At 48.8% G+C, this 20,046-nt stretch overlaps 1 protein-coding gene across 1 annotated transcript in view; it reads left to right on the top strand.

Annotated features, from left to right (window-relative positions):
- Window positions 1–20,046, top strand: part of bmp6 (bone morphogenetic protein 6) — a 39,396-nt gene that overhangs the window by 1,170 nt on the left and 18,180 nt on the right. The window contains exon 3 of the mRNA XM_062520626.1: window positions 19,591–19,783. Within this exon, the coding sequence (XP_062376610.1) occupies window positions 19,591–19,783 (193 nt within the window). The remainder of the gene's footprint in view (window positions 1–19,590; window positions 19,784–20,046) is intronic.

The raw sequence follows: 20,046 nt of genomic DNA, 5'->3' as shown, positions 1-20,046 counted from the left end.
GCCAGAAGGGGAGTGGAGGGAGGCCGTGACAAGTGCTGCGAAGTTGCTGCTACCTAGGCGGCACAGGTGTGGGATCTTGCGGCCCACCGACCCAGTGCGTCGGTCATCTTTTGGAGAACGTGAGGTCAGCATCCGTGCGTAATGGGCGTATGCATGCTGTTCCACGGGACTTACACCTCATACCAGAGTACGTGTTGGCCTTAGGCCCATTGTTGTCGCAATTGCATATTAATTGTTTGTATACATTTTTTAGACGCACAAAGTAGTGGGGATAATTAAAGGCTTGATATTGTTCGTCCATGCAGTGTTTCTGTTAAAGGGGTTAAAAGTAGAACCATAATCACCGGATTTAATCAAGAAGGGGATTTATGCAATGCTAAACTGGTGCTTTCCTCTCTTGAGTTGCGGTCTAGAATGCAAACTGCGCCGCAGCACTTGTGATTTGCAACATTGCTTTAATTAGTATCTCGAACGCCGAACAGGCGCTGTAGCCTAATCGTAAACAGAGAAAACAGAAAAAAGAACATGATCACTCCCTCCATTAGCCGTCCAAGTGTTTATAAAAGCAATCTTTGCTGACTGTGTTAAGATAAACATGGTTTCTGCCAGACACTGGTCAATGAAACGAACGCTAAGCTTGATGAATGTCTCGGGACATGAGAACACCACGAACCGCGGTGATACAGCGGATAGATTTTTTCTTCAGTTAATCTCCTGTTCATTTAATAACCCATGAGAAACGTTTGATTTATTGTTCCCCGGGTGTTACAAAGTATTTCAACGTGCAGCATAAACCGCATTCTTCGGGGAGGTGTTGACAGCCGTGAAATGCATATACTCACAAAGTGAATCATCTGCCCCTGTGCACGTTACAGCTTCCTACTCGATATTTTCTCACGTGGGTCTTTGGGTTCACTTTGAAAGTCCTATGGCATTACCATATCACTAATGGAGCTTGCTGGCCCCAATGAATGTAATTGCAATTCAAGTCTCCCGGGCCAGGAGCCGGCATCTGCTTTGCAAATAACGCGCACTTTGGCTCCTCTCAGTCACCTGATACGCTTTTAATTTGAGTGTCCCTCATAGAGTCCTCAACCGAGGCATTATAGCTTTGAATGGAGAGCCAAGCTTTTGAAACGTCTGGACTTAAAATGATACGGATTTAGCCGTGAACAAAAGAAGAAAAATCGAGCTAAATCTGTAGATGTCATAAAAATTATGGAGCCTGTTAGCAGCACTTGTCAGAGATTAATGGGAAGAAATAACACTGCTCCTCCGGGATAGAGGCTTCCGGGGAATTAGGTACCATCTGTAGTCTATGTAGGCTAAGTGCTGCGCTGTGTCTGTCCTATGATTCACATTGATCATTTGTTTAGTTCTTAAGATGAGTCATGTCACCATTAGAGCTCCAACACTCACAGAGATGCCGTCAGACCCAAAATGGGACTAGAAAAACGCGAATTTGGTTAACAGTCACATCCTCCGTTCCCTTCCAAAATATAAGTACCCATCAGCCCAGGGTCTGTCAGGAGGTGTTAGTGTCATGATGCAATACGGTGTGTGTGTGTGTGTGTGTGTGTGTGTGTGTGTGTGTGTGTGTGTGTGTGTGTGTGTGTGTGTGTGTGTGTGTGTGTGTGTGAGTGTGAGTGTGAGTGTGAGGGGTGGGGAGAGTATAATGCCTCATCAAAATAAATGGGACATTTCTTTTCACACCTTCTGACTTCAGAAGACCCCCTCGCTCTCCCTCTTGGCCCTAGCAGGAGAGCCGCTCCGTGCACCAGGGCTCACTCGGGACAGGCGAAGCTCTCCGGCTGGCTCTCCACCGATACTTGAACATGAGGCCCTGCTGTGACAAATGATATATGACTGGGTGGTCCGCGGGCCAGAAGCTTACAGGAATCCCGCATGAATTGGTTCATTAGACGTGACGGAACTTTCAGTGTTGTTCTCGTGTCAGCCTCGCTTAGCTCTGACGGCGTTGGGCGTCCTACCCCGGGACAGGTAGAGCTCCGCCAGAGTTAGTCTTGGCAGCCGCTCCTCTGGAAACCCCTCTGCCTTGTTTGCGCTCATAAGCCGGTATATTTGTCTGTTTTATTGGCTGACGGGGAAGCGTGTGTGTGTGTGTGTGTGTGTGTGTAATGGGGGGGGGGGACTTCCAGTAATCCCAGGGAAAATCCAGGAAAAGCATCCCTGTGTTCATTAAGGCTGTCGTCTTTTTCCACCTGGGGGGATGAACAGCCACCCAGCTGTGGAGTCACTCACCTCCCTCTCCCTCTCCCTCTCCCTCTCCCTCTGTCTTCCCCCTTCCCCTGCCCCTGAGCTGTCCATGATTCACAGGGTCCTCTTGTCTGCGAGTTGCCCGGCCCTGCCCGCACCCCTCTCTCCCCCCCACCCCCCCCCCCCCCCCCCATCCCCACAACACTCTGCCCTGTCTCCACACCCTGGTGCACAGCAATAGCATCACTGTCAATACCCCACTTAGCAGAGTCAACAGCCACCCTCGGCGAGTTCAGCCCTATCTACACCCACCGCAGATGCCTGCCGTAGTTAAAAGCCGACCCACAGACGTGGGTTCAAGGAAGGGGTTTTTCAGAAGATTAGCCTGGTCTAGACAATCCAGGCTTATTCTGAAATGTGCAGGTTTTTCTTCAGCACCCCTCCCCACCCCCCCACCCCACCACCCCCCCACCCTCCAGTTTCTCTTTGAATTTTGCTCAGGCACATTTCTGAGCCCCCACAAATCTTGGGTAAGCCATTTATTTTGCAGCAGAACGTGTCCTTAAGCCCCGGCCCGATCAAATCATTAGTGGGGCTGCGATCAAAGAGTTAATTGTTTGATGAAGGCAGGCTTTTGCGCAATCCCCTCAGAAAGCCTTCCTGAGGACTGCAACACAAAGGAGCGATATATCATGACTTGTTTTGTGACACAGGGGTGTTAGCATGGCAATCAAGCTGAGAATTTGAGCTATGCTCCCGTTCACCCTGGAAGAAACTCTGTTTTTTGTGGAAAGACGTGACTCACCCGAACACATTCGAGAAACAGAAATACACTGACATACAACAGAGACAGTGTCAGGAGGTTACACATGCGTTAGTATTAATAGAGCATTCTATTTTAACAGGGGATAGGGACAACAATGCGGCATGGGGACGCTCCTGATATCAAGCAGACTGTTTTTTACCATTCAGGCAGTGTGTACTGGCTGATATCTTGGGAAAGGAAGTTCTTAATTTGGTAACTCAATATGTGTTTTTTTCCCTCTTTTTTATTGCCTGTACATCCAGGGCACACAGGGATTCATTGTATCTCTGTTATGCAAAGCCTTGCGTGTGTGTTATGTTCTTAAGTCTTTTAACATAAGGGCCATCTGTGGCTTTCTTTGTATTTGTTTTTAATTAGCCTTATAGAGAGATGTGTAATGGCTGGGCAACACTGATATGTGCGCCGGGCATTTGTCAAAAGGTCCCTTTAAGACATAAACATTGGCAGTGATTATCCCTGAAGGAATGTGACTTCTAATCTGTCTGTTGGAGATATGTGCGCGCAAGCGCACACACACACACACACACACACACACACACACACACACACACACACACACACACACACACACACACAACCTCACTCACACATACTTCTAGTCCCACACACACACACACTCTCTCTTGGCCTCTATTTCTCTCTTTCTCTCTCTCTCTCTTTCTCTCTCACACACACATGCACACGCACACACACACACACACACACACACACACACACACACACACACCATACACGCGTGCTAGAGCCGATGACGGGGGTCAGGAGATAACTGTGTTTAAGAGCGTGCCCTGTTCCCTTGTGTCGCACCCGTGAAATTCCTGATGAAATCGCTTCGTCTCACGCCATACGCGTCTGGACTAACACCACACACTCCAAACAGCCGCCGCCGCCACCACCACCGCCGGGTCCTCCACGGATAAAACAGATCAGCTCCAGATCCGTACGTGAGAGTCCTGTGTTTTTCTTTTTCCTTCTTTCTTTCCCTCTTTTTTCCATCCATCTCTCATCTGTTGTTTTTTCCCCCCCTCGGTATCTCATCTGGGTCTCGCCTCGCGCTCTTACCTGCGAGCCTTAGCTCGGCGAGAATAGACGGATAGCGGGCGAGATAAGAGCTCCGCACGGATCGGGCCAAGCCCCCCTGTCAGCGTTCAGCGTGGGCCACACGGCCGATAACCTCGCTCAGAACATCTGATTACAGTCCGCAGCACCCATACATCATTTCGTGCACAAGCATGCGTGAGAGGTGGCATTTTTCTTTCTTTCTTTCTTTCTTTCTTTTTTTCTTTTTCTTTTACTCTGCTACTCCTTTGCCATATCAACGAGCCAAATATGCCCCCCTCTCCTCCTCCACCCCCCCCCCCCCCCCCCACATCCCTCATCCTCCACCCACCACGCCGCCACCTTCAGATGAAGCGCACTTTCTGCACGTCGCCTTTCACATTTGTCATGTCTGACACAAATGTGTGTATGTCTGAGTGTGTTTGGGGAGTGTGTGTGTGTGTGTGTGTGTGTGTGTTGGAGAGAGGAGAACATGCTCTTGTGAGTGAGTTTGTGAGAGGAATGTGTATTTCAGAGAGAGAAAAAGAGAGGCGTGTGTGTGTGTGTGTGTGTGTGTTTGTGTTTGCAAGAGGTGTGTGTGTGTGTTTGGTTGCGAGGTGCCTTGCCTAAGCCGGCGCGGGCCTGTTGCTGCACTTCGGCCCTTTCCATGACTCTCTCTCTGTCCGAGGACATGCCGTGTTCTCAGAGGGGATCGTTAGCGAGCCTGAGAGTGGGTGTGTGTCCTGTGTTGTGTGAACGGTCTGTTCACTCACATCACTATCTGTGTTTAAGCTGCTCGGAAGTGCTATAAAGGCGCCAGTTGAATGAAATATGGCTTTTATGGGCATTTGATGGCATGGTGATTGGAGTGCATTATCTGTCTAGTAGTTCTTTCCTGTATCACAGATAGAGAAGTACTCTGATGTCATAGCTATGGCAATCCACAAAACTCTTTTATTACCTTAGATAGGTAAACAAGGGATTTTTTTATGGTGGGATTTTTGCTAGTTCCTGATTCAAAGAACCACTCTACAATTAGTGGAGTATTATTTAATCAAAATTGACATTTCTATTGAAGGATGAGGACTGGCTTGTTTTGTCACAAAATGGTGCCATGGGCAATCTCAAATGTCAAATTCGGAGAGATGGAATGTCATTAATGCAGTTTCAGCCATTATTTGGTGTGAAGATGGCCCTTTCCCCAGTGCGGGGAGTGGCAGCAAGTATATGTACTCTCAGCATCAACTGAACCATGAGTGTCCAGGTGAGAATAAGATGTACTGAGTGTGTATCAGTGTGTGTGTGTGTGTGTGTGTGTGTGTGTGTGTGTTTGTGAAAGCGAGACAGATTGTGTGTGTGTGTGTGTGTGTGTGTGTGAGAGAGAGAGAGAGCGCCTGAAGCATTTCCACCTGCTGTCCTTCTCAGAAACAGAATGAGGAAAGAGGAGAGCAGTGCCCTGAGAGAAGAGGGGGAGAACCCTGATGAGATCTCTGTTTTTCTCTCTATCTTGCTATCTTTCTCTCTCTCTCCCTACCCATCTCTCTATCGCAATCTGTCTCTTGCCCTCTCCCTCCCTCCTCCTTATCCTCCTCTTTCCCACCCCTCCTTCTCTCTCCCTCTCTCTCTCTCTCTCTCTCTCTCTCTCTCTCTCTCTCTCTCTCTCTCTCTCTCTCTCTCTCTCCCTCTCTCCCTCTCTCTCTCTCCCTCTCTGTGTGTGTGTGTGAGTTGAGGGCCATCTTGAGGGTGTTTTACTACCTCCCCTGCTGTGGCTTATGGACGGCACTGGTGCCATAGGTGCCGTTTGGGCGTTCTCAATCAACACAGAGCTGATGTGTTGATGTGAAGCAGCTGCTTTTAAACACACACACACACACACACACACACACACACACACAGACATACACACGCACACATATGTGCTTCAGGGTCGATCCAAGAGCTGTGGTTTCCCAGGCCGACTTCACACTCGCAGCTTCCGAGTCGGGTCGTGATTCCCTTGGGAGGGAAAAAAAAAGCTCCCATCGTCTGCTGAAGAGAAGCCCTCGCATTAATCCCTCATGTACGATGGGCTTCTGAAACCTCGTTCTTACTCGGTGTTGACTCAGAGAGCAGAAAAGCCATTGAGGTTAGCCCCGGCTGCGTGCCTCACATGGTTGACCTTATGATTAGCCAGGGCCAAGGCCCCCATTGCTGCAGCCTGGTGCTCACTGTCTGTGGGAAGAGCGGCTAGCTGCACGCCACGCCGTGCCTTGCGAGCGAGCGCGGAGAGAATTAGCGTGATGCGCGACGACAACGGCGACGAGGCGAGAGTGTCACATTCCAGCGAGAAGGAGCCGGGGCCAAAAAGTGCCACGGCCCCCGTGATTTATCGACGCTCGGCGAAACAAGCTGTTGAGTCGCAGAGCGCAGAAATGTAGTGAAAGAAGACGGAAAGAAAGAGAGGAAAGAGAGGGGGGGATAGAGAACACAAAGAGGAGAAAGTGAGGTGACAGGTCGGGAGTGATTTAAGTGTGTCTGTGGCCTCGGAGGGCAGAGAGAGGGAAAGAGAGAGAGACAGAGAGAGAGAGAAAGAGGAAAGAAGGGCTGCAGCAGAGTGGGAGGAGGAGGGGGGGCACTCTTCCCCCTTGTTGTGAAACAAGACATAACTTCATGATGGACAGAGACAGAGAGAAACAGAGAAAGAGAGAGAGAAACAGGGTGCAACAGAGATATGGCGAAAGAGCCGCAAAGAGGGACAGAAAGAGAAATCCAGAGGGATAGAGGAAGGGAAAAGGTGAAGAGACAGTGAGAGAGAAGGGAAGGAGAGCGAGGGAGAGAAAGAAGTGATAGATAGAGAGAGAGGGATAGAGTGATAGAGAGTGAGAAAGAAGTGATAGAGAGAGAGAGGGAGAGAAAGAAGTGATAGATAGAGAGCGAGGGAGAGAGAGTGATAGGGGTGTGGTGGCCCAGGGCCTTCTCTGCTAGCCGCTGGGTGTTGGGGAGTGGACGCGGAGGACGTGCCTGAAACAACAACCCCTCACTGTTCGCCGGTCCCTCCGCTCGGAGCAGGTCGCCTCCACGCCTCCACGCCTCGCTCCCGATGCCTCGCTCTCTGTCCTCCGTCCTCTCCCTCGACCTCCGAGTGTCTCCCTGTATTTCCTCCTGGCTCTGTCGTACACACACTCACATACACACACACATACACACATACGCACGCATACACAAACTCACTCATTCAGTCATTCACACACACACACACACACACACACACACACACACACACACACACACACACACACACACACTCACAGACACACACGCGCGCACACACACACACACACACACACACACACACACACACACACACACACACACACACACACACACACACTCTCTCTCACTCTTGCTATAGGTTTCTCTCACTCTCATACACATTTTTCTCTCACTCTCAAATTATCTCACAAACACAGTCCCTCTGTCTTTCTCTCTCTCTCCGTCTTTCTCTCTCTCTCTCTCCCTCTCTCTCTTTCTGTCACTTTCTCCCCCCCCCCCCCCCCTCTGTGTGGCTGACCTAACTAATTTATGAGCGCTGAGATAGAGGAGGGGCCGACTCTACAAACACGATAAGGACCGAGCAAACAAAGCCCAGATGAGAGCGGAGATGGTGCTGGGGACCCACACTCCCACCAGCACATTCCAGCAGCCAGGTCACCGATGCACACACTCCGACACACACACACACACACACACACACACACACTCTCTCTCACACACACACACACACACACACTCCGACACACACACACACACACACACACACACACACACACACACACACACACACACACACACACACACACACACACACTCCGACACACACACACACACACACACACACACACACACACACACACACACGCACACACACACACACACACACACACCGACACACACACACACACACACACACAATGCACACTGCATAGACGCACGCACACACACCAGCGCTTGTAAACAGACGAAAACAACTTAAATGTACTCTTCAATGTACACAGATGTGAGGTGTGATAGTGCGTAGGACCTACATTCTCATCAGCACATTTCAGAGAGCAGGTCACCACTACACATGCGAACACACTGCACACACACACACACACACACACACACACACACACACACAGACACACACACACACATATGCGTATATGTAAACACATTTGTAAACAACAACAATATACAACTTAAATGAACACACCTACATACACACACATGTGAATCAAAAAACCCAATATTCACTATCATACAGTACCAATTGTGTATGTTTTGCTCAGTAAATGCAACACATAAACATGACCCACATACATACTCATATGTCACATGGATTAGATCACAGGTTCATGTAATACAGGGGAGAAGGCCATTGTCTTGAGTTTAGAAATGTCAGATTAGGAGATTAGGTGAAATTCGAAAAAAGCACTAATGAAAATGTCAACAGGTATGTCTACACACTCACACACTCACAAACACACACACACACACACACATGTGTGTGCCGGTTACACACATACACACACACACACACACACACACACACACACACACACACACACACAGTCACACACACACACACACACACAGACTGAAGCTCTCTCTTTCTCTCTCTCTCTTTGTGCTACCTCTCGCCTGACTCTCTGTTGGTTGAGCTCTTGTTCACCTCACTTTAGCTGAGTATCTGAGTGAGTGCTTGCATGTAAGGTCAACACTCTGACACGTTTAAGTGGAGCTGCAGAGATTTATCTGCGCTGCAGAACTGCTGTTCGAAGCCCCCCCAACTGCCCTCTATTCCTCTCCCAGTTTCCAGTGGGGATAGAACAGGGGAGAGAGAGGGGGGGGAGAGGGGGGGGGGGAGGAAGAGAGAGAGGGAGAATGAAAGGGAAGAAGAAAGGGAGGGTGATAGTGAGCAAAAAAGAGAGAGTGAGAATAGCAGGGAGAGAGAGCGAGCAAACGAGTGAGGGAGGGAGAGGTTGGGAGAAAGAGAGAGGGCAAGGGAAGAGAGAGAGAGAGAGAGATACCCTGGCCCTCCTGCTCGCAGCTCTGGAATGCAAGCCACCAATATTTTGACTTCTCCTTTGGAAACAGCTGCGTTTCCTTTTTCAAAGATATTTTTTCCTTATTTATCGGATCCCTCAGGAGAGATCCATCTGGGCCGTCTGACACGAGCTTCCTCCTCTAAATCTGAGTGAGGCTCGGCGCAGCCTGCAGCACGGTCACACACCTGCTGCAGCACACAGCAGATCACTCTAGCAGGTCTGTCTCTCTCTCTCTCTCTCGTGCACACACACTCACACACACACACACATACATGTACACACACATACACACGCTCTAGAAACTGTCATGCCTTCTTTCCCTTTCTGCGTCTCTTCCACACACACACACACACACACACACACTCATACACACACACACACACACACGCACACACAGACATACGGTGAGCTGGCCCTCTGATGACATTCCCTAAAGCCTGGAAGTCCTATAAACTGAAACCTTGACAGTAATCACCACATGCTTGGCAGCCATTTTCAAAAGGTCCAGGCCAAATTAGAGAGGTAGGCCATTTGGAGGAACGCAGAGAAAGTACATCAAAAACCAAGAGTCTATCGCTGTTTATATTTACTTTATTTTAATGGAAGCCAAACTGCAAGTACCAAGGGAGTCATTTTTGGTGAGTGGGGGTGGTGTCAGGGTCTGTTGTTTTGTGGTCAGCACAACAACCAGTAGCCCTCTTCTGAGTAAATCACTGAGGACTTGCACTGAGGAAACAGGCGATCCAAAACTTCAGAGAGAGTTGGAGAGATGGTCAAGTTGGGTGGATAACTGAACACAGAGCAATATCTGTATGATAGCGCGTAATGGCATTATCTGATGCTCAGTGATGTCTAAATGATAGTTTATGGCTATCTCTCCCTGATAATGTGTTTGGCATGAGTTCTGAAAGCAAATGACATGGAGCGAGTCGAGAGTTTGAACAGGGGGGGACGTCTGTTTCATATCTTCTTCAAGTGACAACGGATGGACAGTGAACTTTGAGTGGGTCCAACAAACGCGTAAACAAGATGAGCGCTGTGCTATATGGAGGTGGTTGCGTAAGCACTGACCCCACAACTTGTTGATGCTAACTGCTAGCAGCGTAGATGCTAATCTGTGTCATCTTGCGCAACGTGTTGCGATTCTGTGTATAACGCTATGCCAGAAAACTCAATGGTGTTCTTATTTTGTTTATCAGTGTTTGGCAAAATGATATGAACATTTATCTGTCGTTGAAAAGCTTCAAGCATCGCTGTACTTCACCCAAGAGGCTCTCATTTTTAGGCTGTCAGAGTATGAAGCCTGCACTTCGGTTTGGAATTTGGACATCCACTTTTAAGCGGCGGCCAAACGTGAAAGCAGCATTAGTCTGTCCCGAAAAATGTTATGTCAGCTGCTCTCTGGGATTATGCGTTTTTATAAATGGCTCTATACGTAGAAAAGGGATCTAGAATGGGAATGTTTATTTTCCAGCCCATTTCCTTCATTTTATGGAATTTCCTTCGGAAGAAAGAAAAAGTCTGTTATTATATTTGTTGACAGGTCATTGGCTTGCACTGGCAGCTGCTGAGAATAGATGGTTTACAAGCGCAATTGAAGGAATCACAGATGACTATTAATGTCAGTGAGCCTGTTCTGTGTTACACACCTGAGGTCTTGCTTTACAAGCGCACACATATAAAAGAATGGACACACACACACACACACACACACACACAGACAAACACACGCACATACTGTACACACACACAGACACACACAGACAAACATACGGACACACACACACACACACACAGACAAACACACGCACATACACACACACACACACACACACACACTCACGCTCATAGACTAACACATTCCAACATTTTATGTACACACATATATTCTTAATACACACTAATGCACACATATACTTCACTACTGCACACAATACTTCATACACACATACAATCTTTCACACACACACTTACTTGCATCTACTCAAATTCCTATCTGCTGTTTGTCGGTATTGTAAGTGAATGGGCCTAGAGAGGAAGCTGAATCTCCCAATGACACACAGGTATGAGAGCCTGACTGGTACCATTCAACGCACACCTGATGGGGATTCTGATAGTCGCTACTGGTTACACAGCCACGACAGCAAAACACGCGGACGGGTGCATACACGTCTTTTAACGGGAGCCCTCACTGCGCTGCAATTATCACAAATTATCCATGCTTTTTGGATACCTTTGGATTGCGAAGAGAAAGAAAAAAAAAATCCCCAAGAAGCGCTCCCAGATTTCGTTTCTCTCTGCCCGGGAATGCAGTGTTGAGGGATCTGGCTGAGGAAAAATGTACCCTGCTTGGCAGTGGTCAAGCTCCGACCAAGGGCTTGTATTCCCCTGCCCCTCACACACACACACACACACACACACACACACACACACACACACACTTTACTTTTATTGAAATAATGGGATTCTGCTAAGAGAACCCTGTGTTGTTGTTTTAACCTGTCATGTTCCAACGCTGACAGATTGGATTCTTCATTTTTACGAGCTCCTCCCTCCCCGCCTCCCTCTCTCCTCCTGCCCTCGCCCACGCTGCCGCTCAGATCTGACCGTCGTTCACAGCGCTTCTCCGCACCTCGCTGCAAACGTCTCGGGGCTGGAGCTCATGCAGAGGAGCGCCCAGGGGTGGCAGACCATAAACCGCCTTTAACGCTCACTGACCCATAACAGGCCCACTGACTACAAGCAGGCGGCCTTTGATGCTGGACTTCGGGTCAAAGCAGTGGATCAGAGGTAGGGGTTTTCGTCCTGGGACCCCCCCATCGGCCCCCTCATTTCTCTCTCTGTTCACCCCCGTCCACCCCACCCTTCCCTACCTCTCCTTTCCTCTCCTCCTCTCCGTGCTCCCTCCATCCCTGCTAGCTCCCAGCTGCATCACTACAAAGCCTCAAATGCAACAGGAAGTGGAAACTGGATCCCTGGGGTTCGGGATGGGGGGACCCCATTTCACTCACGGCTAAACGACAACAACACGAGGAGAAACTCAAAGCTCACCACTGATAGTGTTCCAACAAGTGATGCATCCATTGTCCAAGCTAACACATAGCACATTCTCTCTCTCTCTCTCTCTCTCTCTCTCTCTCTCTCTCTCTCTCTGTCTCTCTCTCTCTGTCTCTCTCTCTCTGTCTGTCTGTCTGTCTCTCTCTCTCGGTCTCTTTCTCTGTCTCTCTCTCACCATCTCTCTCTCTCTCTAGAAGCCGTTAACTGACTGAACGCCGCCTCATCCGCGGCTAGGTTTAACCGGCCATTCCCCGGCTAGGTCAGTGAGGACAAGAGGCGCGATATTCCAAAGCCGCCTCGGTGTAGGCGTAAACATGTAAGAACTGGGTGTGAATTTGAACAGTGACGTACAACAACATAGGCGTCGAAGTCTCGTGACACTACTGTCATTCTCAAAACAGCGGTGCAGCTCTGTCAAGTTCTCTGCTCCTCCGTTTGATATTTCTAGATCTTCTGACTAAGTTTACTCTACTTATCCAAACTGACGACATCACCACTGTCACTAGATATAAAGCAAACATTGATTTTCACTCGGTGCTATTCACTGACCGTAAAAAAGTGTCATTAGTAGCCTATGCAGTATGCACCTGTTCTATACAGTCTGGTATGCACTGTTGTTTGTGGCTAGCTAGACGTGCTAGCTCGATGTGACACAATATTGTAGCGCGGCTCGGATATGCTTGTGCTACGTTCATGCAAGGGGGGGAAATGTAGCCTACGGCTAAGATGGTTAAGCAGCCTGTTGTCATAAGATAGTTGACGGTTACGCATTATATAGGTGTACTAGACTAGTCAGCTGATGTGTTGTGGGATAAGGGGTTTATGTTACGGGATGCCACCCATGTTGTGGGATATAGCCACGGGGATCTTAAACAGGCCACTTCCATGTAATGTCATTCCTCATATTCATCTGGTAATAAACATTTCCTAACAGAGTAATTCTTGCCTCGTCACAATATCAACTCTCCACTCATTCCGCTTGGACTGTGCATTATACCTTTCACTGCCTCACGTCTGCCAGGTTCCAAACTGTCTTCCTAACAGCAGTTACAATCAGTATTTTTGTGATAACAACAAAACAGCTCTGCAAAGTTTAAACCAACGATGCTAATCGCGACTAGCGATTAGCCATTTAAAATGCAGAGCCTACCCTCATAAGGAGACCTCTCCAATTCAGAAAAATGCATTAAACTAAAATTGGACAACGTTGTTATGTTTCTTAAACCTTAGGGTGGGTATGATATAGGCCAAGCCTACATGCTTTAACGAAATACGTTGTCAATGGTTATTTGAGCAAGCTAGCCAAGGTCTAGCTAATTTATCCTGGCTGTAGATAAAGCAGGATAGGCTATGTTTTCCCAATATGTTAGCCATTAATAAATAAATGCTGAGATGTTTGGCGATTTAATTGACATTTGAAAGAACAGTGTGCTAGATGGAGCACAAGGACCAGTGTTAATATGTGAACAGTATGATGATGATCTGACAGCTGTGCTCAGCATACAGTCAGTCAGCTGTTTGCTGATTTTAAGTCTTTCAGCAGTGTGTGCACAACTCTCGTTGTTGACAGCTCCGCCCATGTCTCAGCTAGCCGCCGCATAGCCGCCTCGCGTGCTCACTGCAGTCGCCCCGGGAATATGTGTACCCTCAGGGGAGGACAATTGGCAGCGTAAATCACCTCGGCGATTAGCCGGCTATCAGTGAGTACAATCGGGACTAGCCGGCTAAAAGCCCGTGCATCGCCGGCTATCTGTGCAGTCAGTAAACGGCTTCTGTCTCTCTCCCTCTCCGCTTCCAGAACCCACAGTCGACTTGGCTTAACGTCATGGGATGAAACCAGGGCAAATTAAACTTCCTCTCAAGCATTCTCCTCGAGCAGTGCAAAACAAGTGTACCCCAAGTATTTCCCAAGAAATATGGGAACTGGGAGCCGAGGCCTTTAATTAGAGACGGTGGGATAATTAGGATGTGAGCGGGCACATTGAGATGTGTGCAAGAGGGTCCCCTCTGGAGCCGTAAAAAGTCCTACAGCAGAGGCCTGTGAGAATCCCAGCGTAATTACATAAACACATACGAATTCCTCCCGTGCCTTGGGCGCCCCGTGCATTTTTATTGGTCAAACCATTGGAGACGGCGATCACAAAAAAACAAGAAAAAGCATTTTAAGCACCCGACTGTTTCATGGGGTGCAAAAGATGTCAAGCTTAATTGAAGGCCTGGTGTTGAAGCCCCGTTTTTTTTTTTTTTTGTGGCGCAGGGTTTGTGGTGACAGATTTGGGATAAGGGCTGAGTAATTAGAGAAAGGAGAGAGAGAAAGAGAGAGAGGGAGAGAGAGAGAGAGTATTGTTGAGTTATGAAGTCTCAGAAGGCCTCTTCAACTGACAGTGTTCATGGCTTGGCTAGGGATGTATTCCACTGAAAATTAATCACCGCAAGAAATGTCGCTTGAGAAATAATAATAAAAACACTTCACGATTTGGAAGTGTTGAAGTAGCATCTGAAGTAGTGTGTCTTTCAGACTGTCAGTTATAAACACTTTTCACAGAGGCCGCCCCCCTCCCCCCACAAAAAAAGATGAAAAAGGATCCAACATCAATTAGAAAGGAGATCACAGCTAAGGCAAACAAAAGAGGAGAACACAGTGGATCCCTAATGCAGCAAACAGCTCCATGCTTTGCACTCTCTGGGCTGCTGGGGCCAGTAAAGCCTTTTCACAGCGCCGAGCTGCGAACATAAATAATCAGACTCCCCCCCGCTGATACGAGCACGGCTTAGCGTCGCTCCTTTACAGCTCGGTGCCGCGGCAACATTAGTCATCACAAGCCTACGGCCCCAACGTTCCAACGCTGCTAAACACATCTCCACCCTCCCACTACACCCCCCCCCCCCCCACACACACAAAAAAAAAGTGTCCAGGTCTCAAGGATTGATATATGGGTCACTGGCCTATGGGAGTCTGGAGGGGGTGGGAGTTGAGTGATGAGCTCCCCCTAGGTGCTGGAGGTGGTATTGAGGGGCCCACTGGAGAGGTTGCAGGAGGCCGTGGCCGAGGTTGGTGTTAGAAGGGAGGTGGAGGGGGAAGCGGAGGGTGTGTGTGTGTGTGTGTGTCGGAGGGGTGTAGTGGATGAGGTGACTGAGGGTGTGGGTGTGACGAGAGTGAAGACTGGGGTGGAGAGGAGAGTGTGTGTGTGTGTTTGGGGTGTGGGTCAGTCTGTTTGGTTGTTTTTCTCTGTGGTTGTGGGGTTGCGTTTGGGATCGAGGATGCAAATGTGGTTCCGGGCCCATAGCTGTCGATGACCGCCGGGGCCTGCTGGAGGTTGCCATGGAAAACATCGAACGTGCGAGTCGCAGCTCGCCACTGACCACACGCTGCCCACCGGCTCACCAGCAGCACCAGGGCCACTCGCCTCGCTCTCTCTCTCTCTCCCTCTCTCTTTCTCTCCCTCACTCTCCCTCTCTCTCTTGCTCCCTCTGTCTCTCCTTCCTCCTCTCACTCTGACCTTGTTCACTCCTCTTTCTCTCCCACTCGCTCTCTCTATTTCTGTCCTTCTCTCTCCTGCGCCCTCTCTCTCCCTTCTTCTATATCTCCCTCCCTTCATCTCTCTTTCTCTCTGTCTCTGCTCCTGCGTCTCTCTCTTTCTCATCCCTCTCTTTTCTGTCACTCTTTTCTGTTTTCTTTTCTGTGACTGCTCCTGAGGCTGTTTTTATCTGTGTGTGTGTGTGTGGTTTTTTTTGTCATCTCCCTCTCTCCCTTTCTCTCCTTTTCACACTTTCCCCTTCACCTTCTATCTGTCCCCCTGACTTTCTCTCCCACTCACTCCTTCCTCTGCGCTGTCTGTCCCTTTTCTCTTTCCTTTCCTGTCTCTCTCTCTTTCTCTCCCTCTCTCTCTCTCTCTGCCTGTTTCCCTCTCCTCTCTCATTGTCCTTTCTCTCTTTCCCTCCCACCCTTCCTTTTTCGTCTCTCTCCTTTCCTCCCTTCATATGTCTCCCTCTCCTCTATCCCTCTCTCTCTCCCTCCCTCCCTCTCTCCCTCCCTCCCTCCCTCCCTCTCACCGGGCGTCCGCTGGTCTTTTTTCCGCCGTCGTCCCGCACAGCTGCTCAGTAGGTCAGTCTCCTCCTGTGTCGTGCTGTGTGGGCTGATGACAATAGCACAGAGACACTGGAGGCAGATGTTGTGCAGGTGGAAAGCAGAGATCAACCCCAATTAGAGGAGGCCCTGTTCTCCTTACCCCTCTTTCTTTCTTCCTTTCTTCCTTTCATTTTGCTCTCTGTCCCCCACTCCATGTCTGTTCTTCTCTTTACATGTCCCCTTCTCTTTATCTCTTGTCTTTTGCTGTATCTAGATATCCCCCCTCTTTTTTCTATTCCCTTGCTTTTTCCCCTACATTCTTTTTTATCTCTGTCTTTCATTTCTCCCCCCCCCTCTTTTTTTCCATGAGGAGAGGTATCTGTGAAGAAGATGAAGAACGCCCACACAGAGAACAGGGACGAAGTGCAGACATTCCAGCCTTAAGCCGGCTGCATCCCCTGCACAAATGTGCCTCTTGCTCAAGACTATGTCTATGTACTTTTCCGCTGTCTGTGTGGTATGTGGTCATAGACAGACACTACACTGGGGGTCTCGTTCCAGGCCAAGTGGCTGGATATTCATCTGCGCAACAATAACTCAAACCAAACTGCTCTGTTCTGTTGCAGCCATTTAGCGCTGATTAGCAAATTACGCGCTATCCCCTGAGTGAAAAAAATCATGTAAATAGTTTGCTCTCTAATTCCAACCTGGTAAATCAATCCAGGCCTCTTTCTTTCTCTCCACGGGAGTCCTATCGGCTTGTATTTTCTATCCAGTTGAAAGTCATTTCGTGAAGTCATTTTGTAAATCCTCCCCCCTTCTCCTGGCCTCTGCTAATGCTCCGTCTAATAGATCTGTCATCCCTAAAAGCCTGTGCTGTTGATGGACTAAGCCGCGCTGTTCTAATGGAAACAGCTGTGCGCAAGGTAATGAAGAGGTCTCTGTCACACACGACAAAGGCCACATCCAGTCTCAGGTGCTGATGAGAATCCCATCACAAAGGGGACCTTTTCGACGCGGCTCCCACACTACGCTAAGCCCTTGATATTGAGAAGGAGGGAGGAAAACTTGACGAGCAATGACTATCAGTCACCTTGGGCGTGTTGCGGATGGGAGTGTGCACTCATGCAAATCCTCCTCCTCCACCTCCTCCCTCTTCTTCTTCCTTGTTTTTGTGGCAAAGGATTGTGGGATAGAGTCTGGCAAAAAGGGAACAGCTGCAGAGCCTGCGGAATCCCACTGGGTGCTGCTTGTGTCTTCTCTTTTTACTACCCATAGGTGGTTTGGCCAAGGTTAGACAGTCAATTAGGATCAAGGAGGCGGGACAAGGATGGGGTCCCACAGGGGCCACTAGTGGGCCCCTTTCCGATCCTCCAGGGAGAGAATGGCAACTAATTGGGAACACATGTGCTGAGAGGCTTGGGGGTATGGAGGTTAAGGGGAGACAGGGGCAGCTGGATGGCTATTGTGGATGGAGAGGAGGACCTGGGGGACGTTAATCCTCTACTGCCTCATCATGAGCTCTTCAAGTGACTACTGTAATGCATCACACCCAAGGGGTATGGGGGCACCCTTAATTGTTTTGTGTCTGTAGCTCCACGCTAAACACACGCAGAAACACTCGCACACACACACACACACACACACACACACACACACTTACACACACACACTACTACTACTACTACTACTATTTCCGTGCCGCATGATTTAATTTACTCTTCCAGAGAATTTTTCTCTCCCTTTTGAGGAGGGAGGGCCTCAGGACGGAAGTGTGGGCTCCTTTCTCTCTGGTCTCACTGGGCACATGGAAATCCAATCAGGATGGGACACTTCATCCCGCCACTGAACACACGGGGCATCCGGCTGGACTTGCACTTATGTGGCGAGAATGAAAAAAAGCAAAAACACACACACACACACACACACACACACACACATATATCTATATATAAAGGAAAAAGTTTAGTCTCAGTGGATGCAGACCTGACTGACCCTGGGAACTAAAGGGAGGTGCTGCTGGTGACATAAGTGAGCAAGGGAGATGACAGAGTGGTCGTCTGATGTCAAAGCATGCTGTGGTTCCCTACCCCCTGCTTCCTACCCACCCCCCCACCCCCCCCCCCCCCCCCCCCCACCCCCCACCCCGCCCGCCACTCTCCTTAGCGAGGGCCCTGAGAGCAGGGAAGTTGGCCTGTCAAGGCAGGCCTTTGCTGTGGGAAAAGCACTGGACAAATTAAGAATGACTCTCCTCCCGCTGGAAAAAAAGTGCTGTTACTGTATGGTAAGAGAGTGGCCCCTACATCTGTTGGCTTTCTGAAGTGGTCACACAGTAGAAGTGCATGTGCATGTGGTCCTAGATGGTGCATTTTAATGGAGCTAAATGACAGACCGGAGCTAAATAAAATGTGACCCACAAGCCTTTTGGGTTGAATTGAATTGAATTAATTCCGGTGGCCTGATAGAATGCCCCATGGGTGAATATAAATGGTACACACAAAGGCTATATCTATATCATTGGAAGCATATGGGCATGTATGGCGGTACATGGTATGCCGAGAACAGCTAGTTTAAAGTTGACTGATTTTTAGCAGATGCTTTATTCAAAGCGACACGGGATTCGCAACGGTGGGAATCAAACCCAGGTCGACCGATGGTCAGTTGGTGACGTTACCTCTGCTTCGCTGCCCCATTTTCCGCCTGCTCCATTTTCCCAATCAGACCTTTCTGCAGGTGCGTACGTTTTCAATAGTGGAATGTTTCTGGGGAAATAAATGAAGGAGGAGGCAAAGGGCAAACTCTCTCGTCCTAAATGCCACATGCAAATCACGGAGAGGGCCCCAGGGAGAAGGAGGGGGGGAGGGGGCCGGGCAAAGTCTTCTAATTTGGACTGGAAGATCCAGCTTCTAAATGTCATGTGATGGATTGGCTTGAAGGGGGTGATGTCATGAGATAAAGTGGGAAAAATATCTTAATAGAGTGGTGGAGGTTATCACAGAAAATGCAAGCTCAACTTAATGTAGAAGATTCAGTAAATATTGACAACACTTGGACCCCTGACAATATGACCAATTCAACAGGGATCCTGAGCTCAAATTCACAAGTAACTTAAATTTGCTTGTTTGTGTTACCGCGGAGGTTGTGTTATTACCTTGGCTGTTTGGACTGATATTTACTGTATGAACACTTACAGTTTGTCGTATTTTGCTTTACTACAATAGCTTCATGTGACATGGTAAATCATACTTAATGTCCCAGTTCAATAGATTTGACTAAACAACTCCTTTTGTGTCCTCTGTGTTTCCGTGCTGCAGTGGAGTACGACCGGGAGTTATCCCCAGAGAGACGCCACCACAAGGAGTTCAAGTTCAACCTCTCCCAAATCCCAGAGGGGGAGGCGGTGACTGCAGCTGAGTTTCGCATCTACAAGGAGTGCGTCAGCCGGTCGTTCCGCAACGAGACCTTCCTCCTCAGCGTCTACCAGGTGGTGGGGGAACGGCCAGGCAGGTAATGAAGTCTGACACACATCACACCTGGCACTGCTGGATTTCCCTTTGTTGATATACTGTACATGTTATCACTCACACACACATATTTACACACACATCTATATTCACATGTATGATGCATATTTCTGTTTGTGTTTTATTTGTTACGCATGTTGTGAATTTGAAAAAACACTGGCATTTTTGATGGTTTATATGGTAATGAAGCTACGCTGGGGGATTAACACGCTCTCTACATTCGATCATAGCCGTTTAGTTGCTGTT

The sequence above is a fragment of the Sardina pilchardus genome, chromosome 19 (assembly GCF_963854185.1).
Source record: "Sardina pilchardus chromosome 19, fSarPil1.1, whole genome shotgun sequence".
Classification (NCBI taxonomy): domain Eukaryota; kingdom Metazoa; phylum Chordata; class Actinopteri; order Clupeiformes; family Clupeidae; genus Sardina; species Sardina pilchardus.
The sequence above is the reverse complement of the archived record's forward strand: the minus strand, read 5'-3'. Positions and strand labels throughout refer to the sequence as shown.